This window comes from Pelophylax lessonae (assembly GCF_965119305.1).
Source record: "Pelophylax lessonae genome assembly, chromosome: 5".
Taxonomy (NCBI): Eukaryota; Metazoa; Chordata; class Amphibia; order Anura; family Ranidae; genus Pelophylax; species Pelophylax lessonae.
In genome coordinates, this window is record NC_138772.1 from 94,933,454 (window position 1) to 94,947,489 (window position 14,036).

Sequence of the window (14,036 nt, forward strand, 5' to 3'; positions counted from 1 at the left end):
GACACAAGGAGGTATTTTGCAGGTTTCAGAGTCGGAACGGTTTCACAGTTTTTATTCAGACCTGTTTACAGTTCCCAGGAAGGAAGGCAGGGTTCGTCTGCTCTTGGATCTCAAGGCTCTGAACCACTTTGTGCGGGTTTAGAAATTTCGGATGGAGTCCATCTGCACGGTTGTAGCTTTCCTTCATCAAGGAGATCTTCTGGCTTCTATCGATCTCAAGGGCACTTACCTTTTTCTATATTCCAATATATGTCGGGCATCAGTGTTTTCTTCGTTTTGCCAGGGGCGAGGAGCACTATCAATTTGTGGTGTTACCTTTTGGTCTCGCCTCAGCTCCTCGGGTGTTCACAAAGGTTTTGGCCCCAGTTCTGGCCTTGCTACGGCAGAAAGAGATCGCAGTACTGGGTTACCTGGACGATCTGCTTCTGCATGCAGAGTCTTCATCGGCTCTAGAAGCCGACTTTGACTTTACTGTGCGAACTTTACAGGAGTTCGATGGACACTGAATTTTCAGAAATCGGCACTGACTCCGTCCACCAAGCTGGACTACTTGGGTCTGACGCTGGACTCAGCTTCAGCCTGGGTGTTTCTTCCTCAGACAACTTCTGAAGCTATAGGATGCGGTTCAGCTCCTGTTGTCCAACCATCAGTCATCACTCAGGACTTGCATGCAATTCCTGGGTCTGATGGTTTCCATATTCGAGGCTTTTTTGTGTACGCAGTTCCACACCAGACCTCTGCAAGAGAGGTTCTGACCAAATGGAACAAGGATCCGCTGTCATTGGAAAATCTAATCCTGTTGAGTCGGGGTTCGAGGGAGTCTCTTCTATGGTGGCTCTGCTCCCCAGCCCTGCGTCTGGGAAAATCCTCTCTTCCCCTGTATTGGACTGTAATCACCACGCATGCCAGTCTGTCCGGATGGGGAGGTGTCTTTGGAGTGTGTTCGCCCAAGGTATCTGGACTCGGGAGGAGTCCAGGCTGCAGATCAACATCCTGGAATGCTGGAAAGCTTTGTCTGTCCCGTTGGACAGATCTGCAGGGACGCCCTGTGCGGACACAATCAAACAATGCTACGGCTGTGGCATATGTCAATCATCAAGGGGGCACAAAGATTGCCCTGGCAGCCCGGGAAGTGGCCGGTATCCTGAAGTGGGCAGAACGATATGTTCCGGCCCTCTCTGTTGGCAAGCAGACTATCTCTGTTGGCAGACGTTGGATCTGGGGAAAAAGGTCTCTTCACGCTGAGTTATTTCATCAACTATGTATTCAGTGGGGGACCCCTGATGTGGACCTGCTGGCCTCCCGTCTCAACAGGAAGGTGCAGAGGTTCGTGTCAAAGTTGCGGGATCCTCTGGCCGATGCTGCAGATGCCTTGGGGTCAGTATTGTCTGATTTACACCTTTCCTCCAATACAATTTGTCGAGACTGCTATGCAGAATCAAGGTAGAAGGGATTCCAGTCATTCTGGTGGCACCTGACTGGCCTCCCCAGTCTTGGTACCCAGGCCTGGTAAGGCTGGTAGCAGACGTCCCTTGGAAACTTACTCTCAGGGAAGATCATCAATCTCGGGGACCAATCTTCCATCCTGCTTTACGGTCGCTGGATTTAATGGCCTGGCTATTGAAAGCCAGGTGCTGAAGGACAGGGGGTTGTCGGAGTCGGTAATTCCTACATTGTTAAAAGCTAGGAAATCTACTGCCAGGAAGGTTTATCATAGAGTTTGGAATTACTTGGTGTGAGTCTCGGGGGGGGGGGGGGGGGGGGGATTTCTCCCCGCTCATTTTCTGTGTCTCGCCTGTTGGAAGTTTCTACAATTAGGTGTAGATCAACATTTGGCTCTGGGCACCATCAAAAGCCAGATTTCCCCCTTGGCTATATTTTTCCAAAGGCTGTTGGCGATGAAGTCCTTGGTTTACACTTTTTTGCAGGAAGTTTGCCATCTGGCTCCTCCGGTGCGATTGTCTGGTGCCTCTGTGGGATCTCAGTTTGGTACTGTCAGTGCTTCAAAAGCCTCCCTATGAAAATATGCAAGATCTTCCTCTGCTCACTCTTGTCGCAGAAGGTGGCTTTCTTGGTAGCTATTATTTTCGGGTGTTGGGAGTTGGCCGCGTTGTCCTGTCGGTCACCTTACCTGGTGATTCATAGGGACAAAGTGTTGTTGCGACCCTGTCAGTCGTTCCTTCCTAAGGTTGTCTCGGGGTTTCTTCTGAATGAGGATATTGTGTTACTGTCCCTATGTCCTAAGCCGAAACATACTAAAGAAATTGCCTTACGTTCCTACGATGTGGTAAGGGCTATTCGGGTGTACCTTGCGGTGACTGAACCTATTTGAAAATCGGATTCTTTGTTCTTATGGATGGACCTCATAAGGAACAGGCTGCGTCTGCTGCAACCATTTCCAAGTGGATCAGGTTCCTCCTTTCCCTGTTAAGCCGCATTCTACAAAGACACTTAGTGCCTCCTGGGCCTTCCATCATCAGGAGTCAGTGGTTCAGGTGTGTGGAAGGTGGCTATGTGGTCGTCTGTACACACATTCACAAAGTTTTATGAGGTGGATGTACTTGCATCTTCGGATGCGGCGTTTGGCCGCAAGTTTTGCAGGCTGCGGTTGCAGAGGCTTCTGCTTCATGAGGATGTAATTTTTTCCTGGTGGTGAGCTCCAGTTGTTCCTGGTTGAGCTCCTGTGTTTTTACCTGGTCGGCTATGTTTAGTCTTGTTGGGAATTCTGCGAATTGCTGTTTTTTCCCACCCCTCCCAATGGTCTGAAGACATGGAGCTGTGTCAGTCAGTGAAGGAAAGGGGAAAACTAGATTTTTGTCTTGACATAAAATCCTTTTCTCTGAGGTTCACTGACGGACACAGCACCTGCCCCCTCTGTTGGGTTGTGTTTTATATGTTCTTCTGACACTGCTTGTTACAAACTATGGTCCTATAGCAGGAAGTGATGGTATACCCTCTGGGACTGCCCCAGGGGCGTAACCAAAAAGGTTTCCACCTAGTCCTACTCCTGAAGAGAGCAAGAGCATAAAGCCCAATAGTCTGAAGACATGGAGTTGTCTGTCAGTGAACCTCAGAGAAAAGGATTTTACGGTAGGACAAAAATCCTGTTTTTTTTTTTTTTTTTTTTTTTTGTCACTCCACTATAAAATCCCTTTCTCTGAGTTCATCGACACACAGAACCCACCTGCCGTTGTATTGCTTTGTTAATAACTGGTTTGCCTATAACATAGAGGAGGTTTATACCAGCTAGGACTGCCCATAGGTGGTGTGAAGTTTCTCTCCTGCCTAGCGTCCTACTCCTGCAGGTGGCATTATAAACCCCTTGGCCAAGAATAGATGAGAGCTGTGTATCAATGAACTGAAATGGAAGTTACCTTGAGTATAAAAACAATCATTTTTTCTTATAATATTAGTCAACCCTACAGGCCATCTTTGGATTCAAACCGTTTACATATTAGAACACAGAGCCTTCACAGGTTTTAATTTTTTAATTTAGATGCATTCCTCAATAGCCACAGAGGATATAAATCCACTTTGTGTGTCCCACTTATTCTTTTAAAAGTATCAGTGACCTCATCACTCTGCTGTAAATAGACTGTGTAGAGAGCAGACATGTGGGAGTGGCCCATCAAGCTCCACCCACTACAACTTGCCTATAGTAAACTACAGAAGGAGACAGAGACAAGACTAGTTATCCTGCACAAGCAGAGAGAACAGCAGTAACTGTTCTTTATCACATTAAAGCATAATTTCACATTTTGGTACATGTAACATGTCCCAGCTGGAGGAGGGATCTTCCAGGACCCCTTAGCTCTTTTAACCATTTAAATCCGGCATGTTAAACCCCTTTCCTGTCCAGGCCAGTTTTCAGCACTGTGATACTTTTGACTAACAATTACTCGGTCATGGAACACTGTAAATTTCATTCATCCTGTAATCTGATCTGTGATTTGCTGTGTCCCAAGGCAAGTGGTTAACCTCCCTGGTGGTATTCCCGAGTGTGCCACGGGGTGGAATTTCAGTGCCATATGTATGTATGTATGTATGTATGTATGTATGTATGTAAAAATGTTATATATATAATTATAATTCGTATGGTCATAAAAAAAAACCTGGAAAAGTCATGGCAATTTCCAGGCATGGAAACGTTTTGGAAAATAATTTAACCCACAAAATTTTGGAAAAGTCATGGAAATTTGTTTCACAATCACTGTATATTCAAATATGCAGAAAAGAGAGAGAGGCGCCACTCAGTGTAGCAGATGTAAATTATTTTATTGACACATATTAAAAACTTACATGGAGGTAAGCGTTTATCTTCATAGCTCGGCGTCCTTCCGGGTCCGCAGTGTTTCCGTCCCTGAGGCTGGCCAGCAGCCGGGAGATGACACTAGGGGGGAAACAATCAGGGGATTCAGTCAGATCGAGGCAGCGGTGAAGCGCATACCTCACTGGAGGGCCGCACGAACGTGATGATGCGGGGGTGTAATGTTCTGGTACCTCTGGTACCCTTATTTCAATCGCCGGCTTTCTCTCACTCGTTGCTCGTTCAAACCGCATGTTGCCTTGTCTTGTCCAATGCTGCCGTAGCTTCAAGCTATTCCCCTTGCCTGAATAAGACCGGAACCTCGCTACCGATCCCGTATCTCGCTACCGGATTACTCCATTACTCTTGGACCTTGCTACTACTAACCCATCTAGTGATAAGTACCCCGCAGTTCCTTCCTCAACCTAACTTTCACTATCTACTACTGCATACTAAAGGGACTATTACTATCTAAGCTATTTCTATCATCTGCATAGATTGCTAGCTCTTGGGACTACCATCACCTATCCTTGCACTAGGTTACTCTCTCTTGCATACTTCATCTGCTGTCCCCTACCACCTGTTACTATACATGTTTGCTAAAACCTATCTGCATACTATCATCACCTACCACTCTCCTGAATACTACTACTAAATGCTCACCATTCTATTGCCTTTCTCTCACCTCTATTCTATCATATACATTCTATCACTCCAGGAACATCATATTGAGTGTATGTATATTTGCATAACAGGCTGTACACAGTGATGAAGTCCTGAGAGTTGGATATGTTGTTCAACACATTCTCTACATGACTACTGAGTGTAATAATTCTGCAGCTGCAAATCCATTCACTAACAAAAAAGGCATGAGCGTTACAGGGGGGGCGGTAACCGGTTTTGGAGCATGCGTGAATCGCTCCTTGTTCAGACCCCTAACAAACCCTTTTTTGCCATCAAAACAGCCCTGACCTGTTGAGGCATGGACTCCACTAGACCTCTGAAGGTATATTGTTTTATCTGACACCAAGCAATCGCTGGCTGATCACTGCCTACTCTGGCATGTCTTCTTCTCATAGTAAATCCTAGTGCCATCTCTTCCCTAGCAATGCACAGGCCCAAACCAAAAATAGTGCAATGCACATATCTCCTGCGCTCTGAGAGTTGACCTTCTGACCACCTCGAGCCACACACATGCGGCTACCACAGACCTTACGCTTGGCTTCTCCTGGATTCTTCGGCCTTGCAGCCCCTTCAAGACCAAGGTAGACTGGGACCACTGCAATCAAAAGACCAACAACAGGGCACACCGGCCTAGCGCATTTATCCACCATAAAGGCTTTATTAGATAAAGAGATAAAAAATACTCAGTTCTTGGTATGTGCATAACAAAATATGTTGCCGTCCGCGTCAGAAACGGAAGATATACCATCCTCAAAGACTTAAAAATGGCTCAATGCGCATGCACCTGGCCATTCACATGATGTAAAAAAACGTGACTCGCCAGGCCACCTTCTTCCATTGCTCTGTGGTCCAGTTCTGATGCTCACACTCCTATTGTAATTGCCTTTTGCTGTGGACGCGGGTCAGCATGGGCACCCTGATCGGTCTGCGGCTACACCGCCCCATACAACAGACTTCAAAGTGCTATGTATTCTGACACCTTTCTATCAGAACCAGCATTACATTTTTAACCGCTTAGCGACCGCCCCACGCACATATACTGCGGCAGGGCGGCCGCTCTGTGCAAGATTACGTACCTAGTACGCGATCTGACATTTCCGTGTCTGGGGCACGCGTGCCGTCGGGCAACCTGCTCCCGCTGAGATTGGACACAGTGGGAGCCAATCAGCAGGTCGTCTGCCGGGATCCACCGATCCTTCGGGAAATAAGCAGAGCGGCCATCTGCCTATGCAAATAAAGCCTTTCTGTCAGTAGGGAAACTAATGATCCTGTGTTTCTGCTAAGCAGGAACACTGATCTCTGCCTTCCCATAGCACAATCACCTCCCCCACAGTTGGTAAGAACAAAGTCTAGCCATTACAATTTATCCCTTGTCAATATTGCTCAAATCTTTACACTTGCCCATTTTTTTTTTTTTTTTCTACTTTCAAAACATCAACCTCAATGACAACATGTTCACTTGCTGCCTAATATATCCCACCCACTTTCAGGTGCCATTGCTACAAGAAAATCAGTGTTATTCACTTTACCTGTCAGTGGTCATAATGGTATGGGTGATCAGTGTATATTCTAGAGATGATCATCCAATCTGCCGGCACCAAATCGGCCAGGAATAATTGGCTACATGTTATTCATATTTATTACATATATTTTATTACACTTCTCTTTAGAGACTCAAAGAATGGTGACAGTTTCCACTCTGATTTTTACATTTTAGTGACAGGTCATAACTTTGTGATTAAACGTTCTTTAAAGGAAAAGAAACCTTTAAAAACTTTGGGGCCCATTGTCCTTCCTAGCTCTCCTCATCCCACATACTTACCTGAGATCAGCCTGCAACCTCCAGCAGTTCTGCGCTCTTTCAGTGTTGTACTTTTGGCTTTTTTTCCCATGAGCCCCTACTTTCAAGACTTGCAAATAAATGGTTTTGTTGTATGTTGCCCTGCTGTGGTTCTAGCTGTATACACCTAATTAGGTTTGATATTGAGCATACTTTTGATGAAAGGCTTTTATTGTGTGTTTTACACTGTTGTGGTTATGGTTACAACTATTTATATTAAGTGCCGGTTCACACTGCAGCGGCACGACTTCGGGGGCGACCTGTGAAGTCACATGCAGCGCGACTTCGGCACGACTTGCATGGACTTCATATAATGAATGTCTATGCAAGTCGCTCCAGGTCGCCCCGAAGTAGTACAGGACCCTTTTTCTAAGTCGGAGAAACTTGTGTCGCTCCTATTAGAACCGTTCCTGTACTACACAATGGACTGCGACGGTCCACGACTTGTCAGGCTGACAAGTCGCGTGACAAGTCGTACTAGTGTGAACCGGCACTAAGTCTCTTGTTATGAAAAACCTTTAATAAGAGTTTGTCATTATGTTACAGGTCACACCTGTTCCTGATTTTTATATGACCGCAGTAAAGCTCACCCATGGAGACACAGGAGCGAAATATTTACACCTGGCCCGGGATGATTCCGACAACTTATTCAGGTACATCATTTCAAATGAATAGATGTATCTACCATTGACATATACTGTAATACTTTTACATTTCGGTGTATATAAAAAATTTACTTTAATGTATTCAACTATACTTTGCCGACTAGGCAATTTTATTGAGATTTTCTTGTTGGCTTTTTTACTTTTGTTTGAGGGCCAGTTCACATCACATACAGTCTGGTGCGTGTTTTTTTTTTTTTTTTTCTGCATCAAAAATGCATGGAAAGTAGATTTGGTTTCCAATGGCATAGTTCACATCAGCGCGGTCAGTTCCAGGGCCTTCCAGTTCCAGAAAAAAATTAGAACATGCGTCATTTTTCCTGCACTGGACTATACTGGAATGCAGTAAAACACACTGAAACGCACCAGACCCCAGTACAGTGGGGGAAAAAAAAGCAGGAAAAAGAATAAAGCATCTGGAATGCATCCGGAAACGCATTAAAAACACACTGGAATGTGTCCCAACACACACAGGCAGATACTCAACCGGAATGGATCTGGAGTTTTTTTTTTTTTTCTGGTGTGAACCAGCCTTAAAAGGTGAAGTCTGAGGTTCTGAAAAAAATAAATTATGATACTCACCCACCAATGCTGCAGCTGCCTGTAGCTGGCTCTAATCCTGAGAACTGAGCAATCGCATGACCTCTGATCGCTCGTTTCTCAGTCCGCTTTGAGCAGAGATCAGTGGCTATAGGTCACCTGCTCTCTGGTCTGCCCCTCCAGTGCTCACTGAAGTACCAGGCTGTGGAGGGGGCGACAGAGGCTGGTTCAGGCTCTCAGCAGAGTGCTGTGAGGCTGAGTCAGCTGCCAGTCAGCTGCTGACTCAGATCCCGACAATATTACTTAGAGATATATATATATATATATATATATATATATATATATATAATCTATTACTTAGATCTTTTCAGAGCCTGAAGTGGCTCTGTGATATCAGCCGACAGCGGGCTTTAGCCCACCGCCGGCTGATTCTGAGTCACAGGAGAACACAAGTAAGTGCACTCCAGTGACCCACGAGAAGTATGACCACAAAAGCTGTGACCATACTTCTCTATTAATGTAGACATCCCTAGTACAGTCCCACTGGCGATGTGTTGCACTGTTGAGGTTTTTATTAACTGTGATAGGAAGCCTTTACTTGGCCTTCTCCTGATTTGAAGAGGCTCGTAAGGCACCAGCCTTATTACTACTAATGGTTTACACCAGTGAGCATTTGGACCAGTGCTAAGAAAATTCTCACAGCTGCTAATTGAATTCCAATCTTCCTTTTTCATAGCACAAGTTCTATAAAGTTCACTCCTATAACCCTTGTATTGAGCAGTGTGTGCGTTTTAGTCTGAAAGTAAGAACTCAGATCAAAGTGGTTTCTCTCGCCATTCTTTTATTATTTTCGTCCAGAGTAGAGAAGGGTTAGAGCCTACATAAGGTCTGTGCCCCTGTTGGTGAGATTCAGGCTTGCTATTTTGATGACCATTGTCACCAGGACAGAAATGATTAAAAATCCAACATTACAGAGGGCAAGAGACCCATCCTATGGTTGTCACCCGAATAGGTGTCACCAGTGCGAGATTTCCTCTCCATTTTGGAGTAATTTTCACTCTGTTCCTGTTGTGTCTCTGGGATGGGAAGAGAGGGGAAATTATATCCCATCTGGACTTTAACCACTCCTACCTGGCTGTACAATTTTGTGTCTGTCTGTGAAGCTGCTGTGTCTGCATCCACTTCTATAAGCTGCTTGCATGCAGCTCAGCAACAGAAACAAAGGCAGCCTGCACCCAGAAGAGGTTCTGTCACCCATCTTCATGAACCCTTATTCTGTTAAATACATTCCATGTGCGCAAAATGTGGAATTGTTAGAATGCAGCCATAGCCTCAGTAGAAAGGCTTGCTATCTGCCAGCATTCTTCAGGGAGGGACCCCAGTATAGAAGCAGCCAGTTCTCTCTCTGCAGATATGTACACATCTACTGCTGAATTATTCTTCCCCCTATCTATCTACAGGGAGCATTCAGACATTTGAAGAGGGCAATTGCTCTTCTCCACAGCATGCTGGCAGAGAACTTTTCATAGAGACGCCCTTTTGAGGTTAATTGACTAAATGAGTGAACTTTTTTTTTATTAAATAATATTAGTATCGCACTGAACTAAATATATTATCTGGCATACAGCGGGCAAAATAAGCGTTGAACACGTCACCATTTTTCTAGGTAAATATGTTTCTAAAGGTGCTATTGACATGAAATGTGTTCTACATGTTGATAACAACCCATACATTAAAAGAAACCAAAACAAATAAATTCAGAAATGTGTTTTATATGTAATAAAATGGAATGACACAGGGAAAAGTATTGAACACACAAAGAAGGGGGGGGGGGTGCAAAAAGGCACGGAAAGCCAAGACACCTGCTAAAATCAATAATTAGAATTCAATCCTGCCCCTTGTCAGTGCAAATTAATATCAGCTGGTTCAGTCTCAACTGATGGCCTATAAAAAGGTGTCTCATTACCAAGGTGTTACACAAGAAACATCTCATGATGGGTAAAAACAAAAAGCTCCCTCAAGACCTTTACAACCTTATTGTTGCAAAACATACTGATGACATTGGTTACAGAAGGATTTCTAAACTTCTGTTTCAGTGAGCACTGTTGGGGCCATAATAAAGTGGAAAGCCCATCATTTCACCATAAACTGGCCACGACCGGGTGCTCCTCGCAAGATTTCTGACTTGGCCAAGAGCCAAGGACCACTTGTGGAGAGCTTCAGAAAGATATGGAATTAGCAGGTACAATTGTTTCAAAGAAAACAATAAGTAATGCACTCAACCACCATGGCCTGTATGCACGCTCGCCATGAAAGACTCCATTGCTGAAGAAAAAGCATGTTTAAGCTTGTTTAAATTTTGCTGCACAGCATTTAGACAAGCCTGTGAAATACTAGTAGAATATAGTCTGATCAAATGAGACCAACATTGAACTCTTTGGATGCCATAATACACACCATGTTTGGAGGTCAGATGGCACTGCACATCATCCCAAAAACATCTTACCAACAGTAAAGTGTGGAGGTGGGAACATCATGGTGCGGGGATGTTTTTCAGCATACAGTACTGGCAAACTTAATTTCAGTGAAGGAAGGATGAATGGAAAAATGTACCAAGACATTCCTATTAAAATCTGTTGCCATCTACCAGGATGATGAAGATGAAACGAGGGTGGACATTTTTAGTAAGACAATGATCCCAAACACAAAGTCAAGGAAACTCCTCAATTGGTTTCAGAGAGAGAAAATAAAGCTGCTAGAATGGCCCAGCCAATCACCTCAATTGAATCCAATAGAAAATCTATTAAAAAAAAAAAAACTAAAGATCAAAGTTCATAGAGGCCCATGGAACCTTCAAGATTTGAACACTGTGTGGAAGAATGGGCCAAAATCACACCTGAGCAAAGCATGCAACTAGTTTCTCCATACTGGAGGCGTCTTGAAGCTGTCATTAACCTTACAGGCTTCTGTACAAAATATTCAATAAATTTCAGTTAGTGTGTTCAATGCTTTTCCCAGTGTCATTCCATTTTATTGCACAGTTAGTGTGTTCAATGCTTTTCCCAGTGTCATTCCATTTTATTGCACATAACTTAATTTCCGAAGCGATTTGGTTTCTTTGTATGTATGGATTGCATGGGTTGTTTCCATCATGTGGTAAAAAATTTAATGTCAATGGCACCTTTAGAAACATTTTTACCTAGAAAAATGGTGATGATTTCAATACTTATCGCTGTATATAAGAAACCTATATAGCAGTAATCTGGAAACCAATAAAAACTCTTCTTATACAGGTCTGGCTTTAGTACAGTGAATTCTAATTGGTTAAAGCGGTAGTATCCCGCTTTTTGACACTTTTACCTACCTTACCTATAATAAGGCTTACCTGTAGGTACAAATAATATCTCCTAAACAGTGCATGCAGCCGCTTGCGCGAGCGGCGCATGCGCTCTGAAGGTCCGGGGGACCTTCAATTAAGTTGCCGGGAGCTTGCCGGAAAAATCACTCCCGCGCGCATGCGCGGGAGTGATGTCATCGCGGCTCCGGCCAATCATCGCGCCGGAGCCGTCTCTTCCGGCCAATCAGCGCGCCGGAGCCGCCGAACCCGGAAGAGACGACGAGGGACCATGGCAGCGCCCGCAGCGATGTCCGGGGGTCCGTGTCGGGGCTTCGTTTTAAGGTAAGTTACACATAATGGGCTAGTATGCGATGCATACTAGCTCATTATGCCTTTGTCTTGCAGTTTTTTTTTTTTTTTTTATAGAGTTTACAACCGCTTTAACATGACTGATTTGTGTCTTTGTTTTTTTCTTTTTGTATAGGCCTGTAGGTTGATATTCTGGAAAATAGTACTCTGTAGGACTGGGGTGTCAAACTCCATTTCATGCATGCAGCATCAGCGTTATGGTTGCCTTCAAAGGGCCAGTTGTGGGGGAATGGGGGGCAGAGACCAGCCCCTCTGGGGCTGCAGGAGAGGTGCGAGGGCCACGTGAAATGGCCTGTGGGCTTTGTGTTTGACACGCATGCAGCTTCCAGTAAAGGATACTGCTATTAGGAAATAATGTGCCTGTTTCAGTATGAAAATAAAATCTGTGAATTGTTTTGTTTATATGTTTAACTTTGAAACCCTTTCCTGCACCAACACGATTTTGTGTCACTTATTCAGTGTGCAATTCCGGACAACGCCTATGGACAGCACCGGTGTTCCGCACATCCTGGAACACACAGTTCTGGCCGGCTCCGAGAAATATCCATGTCGTGACCCTTTCTTCAAGATGCAAAATCGGTCCCTATCCACATTTATGAATGCCTTCACAGGTAATTTATGGAATGCTACATACAGTCCGTTTAAAATATAATGTGAAAAGGCTATTTAATGAAATAATAGTTTAGATATTTACTGCCAATCTTCCTGGGATGCTTTCACAGTTGCATCGATTGGTCCACTCCTCTGTAAGCACAAAAACTAGAGGAGAACTGATTTCCCCCCCCCCCCCCCCCCACATCTCCCATGCACCCTCTGAAAGTTTAGTGTCCTTGGAAATTGGTTGCAGTGATTTCTCAGCAAGTGAGACTAGCCTTGCCAAAATGAATCTGGAGCAAGCACAGGTCAGGGCAGCACAGAGTCGTAACTTCTAGTCGTTCTGTTGAATTTCCAATTTTGTTTTTCAGCAAGCGATTACACCATGTACCCAGTTTCTTCTCAAAACCATAAGGATTTCCAGAATCTCATGTCTGTCTATTTGGATGCAGTGTTTTTTCCATTCCTTAGAGAACTGGACTTTTGGTAATATGTGTTTGCATACCAAAGTCATTTTATGCTTTTTATCTATAAATGTAAATGATGATTGTTGCTCAGTAAAAATTAGTTTTTTTTATTTTTTTATTTCAGGCAAGAAGGATGGAGATTAGAGCATGAAAACCCCACTGATCCCAAATCTCCCATTGTGTTTAAAGGAGTCGTCTTTAATGAGATGAAGGGGGCTTTTGTAAGTAATCACACGTTGTGTAACGTCTGTACCAGAAGTGTGTAACTTTTTTAACTACCTCCTGCCTGCCATATAGATAGATGATGTCGGGCGGGATCCTCTCTCGTTTTGGGAAGACGTTGCCCCAGTCTCCCCACGCAACCCCGATCACTGTAAAGAGCTGATGACGTGGCTTTTTACCCATGTGATCAGCTGTGTTCAATGACAGCTGATCATATGTAAGCAAGGAAATGCCAGTTATCGGCTCTCCTTGAATCGGACTGACAGAGTGTGAGGTGAGCAGAGCCGATCAGCGGCATGGAGAGACCTGTACAGATAATCAGGGCACTGATCATCAGTGCCCTTTTGATCAGTGCAACCCCAGCAGTGATGCCAGTCAGTTCTGCTTTTCCATGGCTGCTCATAAGTGCCAATCAGTTCCGCCTGTCAGTGTCTATTATCCGTGCCGCCTATCAGTGCCCTTCATTACAGTCTTTCCCTGCAGCCTCGTCAGTGCACATCAGTGAAGGAAAAAAATTACTTATTTACAAAATGTTCTGACCAGAACTAAAACTTTTTTTTTTTCCCCCCAGCAAAAAATAAAAAACCTATAGCGGTGATCAAATACCATTTAAAAAAAAAAAAAACAGTTGCATGACTGAGCAATTGTCATTCAAAGCGACAGCGCTGAAAGCTGAAAATTGGCCTGGGCAGGAAGGGGGGTAAAATTGCCCTGTATTGAAGTGGTTGTAAACCCGTACATATACCCAGTGAATTACCTGGCCTCAGGTGATAGAGATAAAACCAGTCAGGAAAAACTGTTAGAAGGGATTCATGCTGATAGCAGAGTTAATAAGCAACAGGGAGAAATTACACTACATGCGATTTACAAATCGTACCTGAGATGGCATCTAATGTAGTTCATGTATTACTTTTTCAGGACTTCAGCACGATTTCACTGCTATAGACTAATGTAAATCGTACTGCAAAATCGCACTACTTTGAAGCCTGAAAGAAGTTAAATATTAACCCTTTCC

General features: G+C 44.2%; 1 protein-coding gene across 1 annotated transcript in view; it reads left to right on the plus strand.

Moving 5' to 3' along the window:
• PITRM1 (pitrilysin metallopeptidase 1) overlaps positions 1–14,036 on the plus strand; it is a 134,220-nt gene that overhangs the window by 14,001 nt on the left and 106,183 nt on the right. The window contains exons 3-6 of the mRNA XM_082258265.1: positions 7,377–7,483; positions 12,198–12,349; positions 12,704–12,818; positions 12,924–13,020. Of these exons, the coding sequence (XP_082114391.1) occupies positions 7,377–7,483; positions 12,198–12,349; positions 12,704–12,818; positions 12,924–13,020 (471 nt within the window). The remainder of the gene's footprint in view (positions 1–7,376; positions 7,484–12,197; positions 12,350–12,703; positions 12,819–12,923; positions 13,021–14,036) is intronic.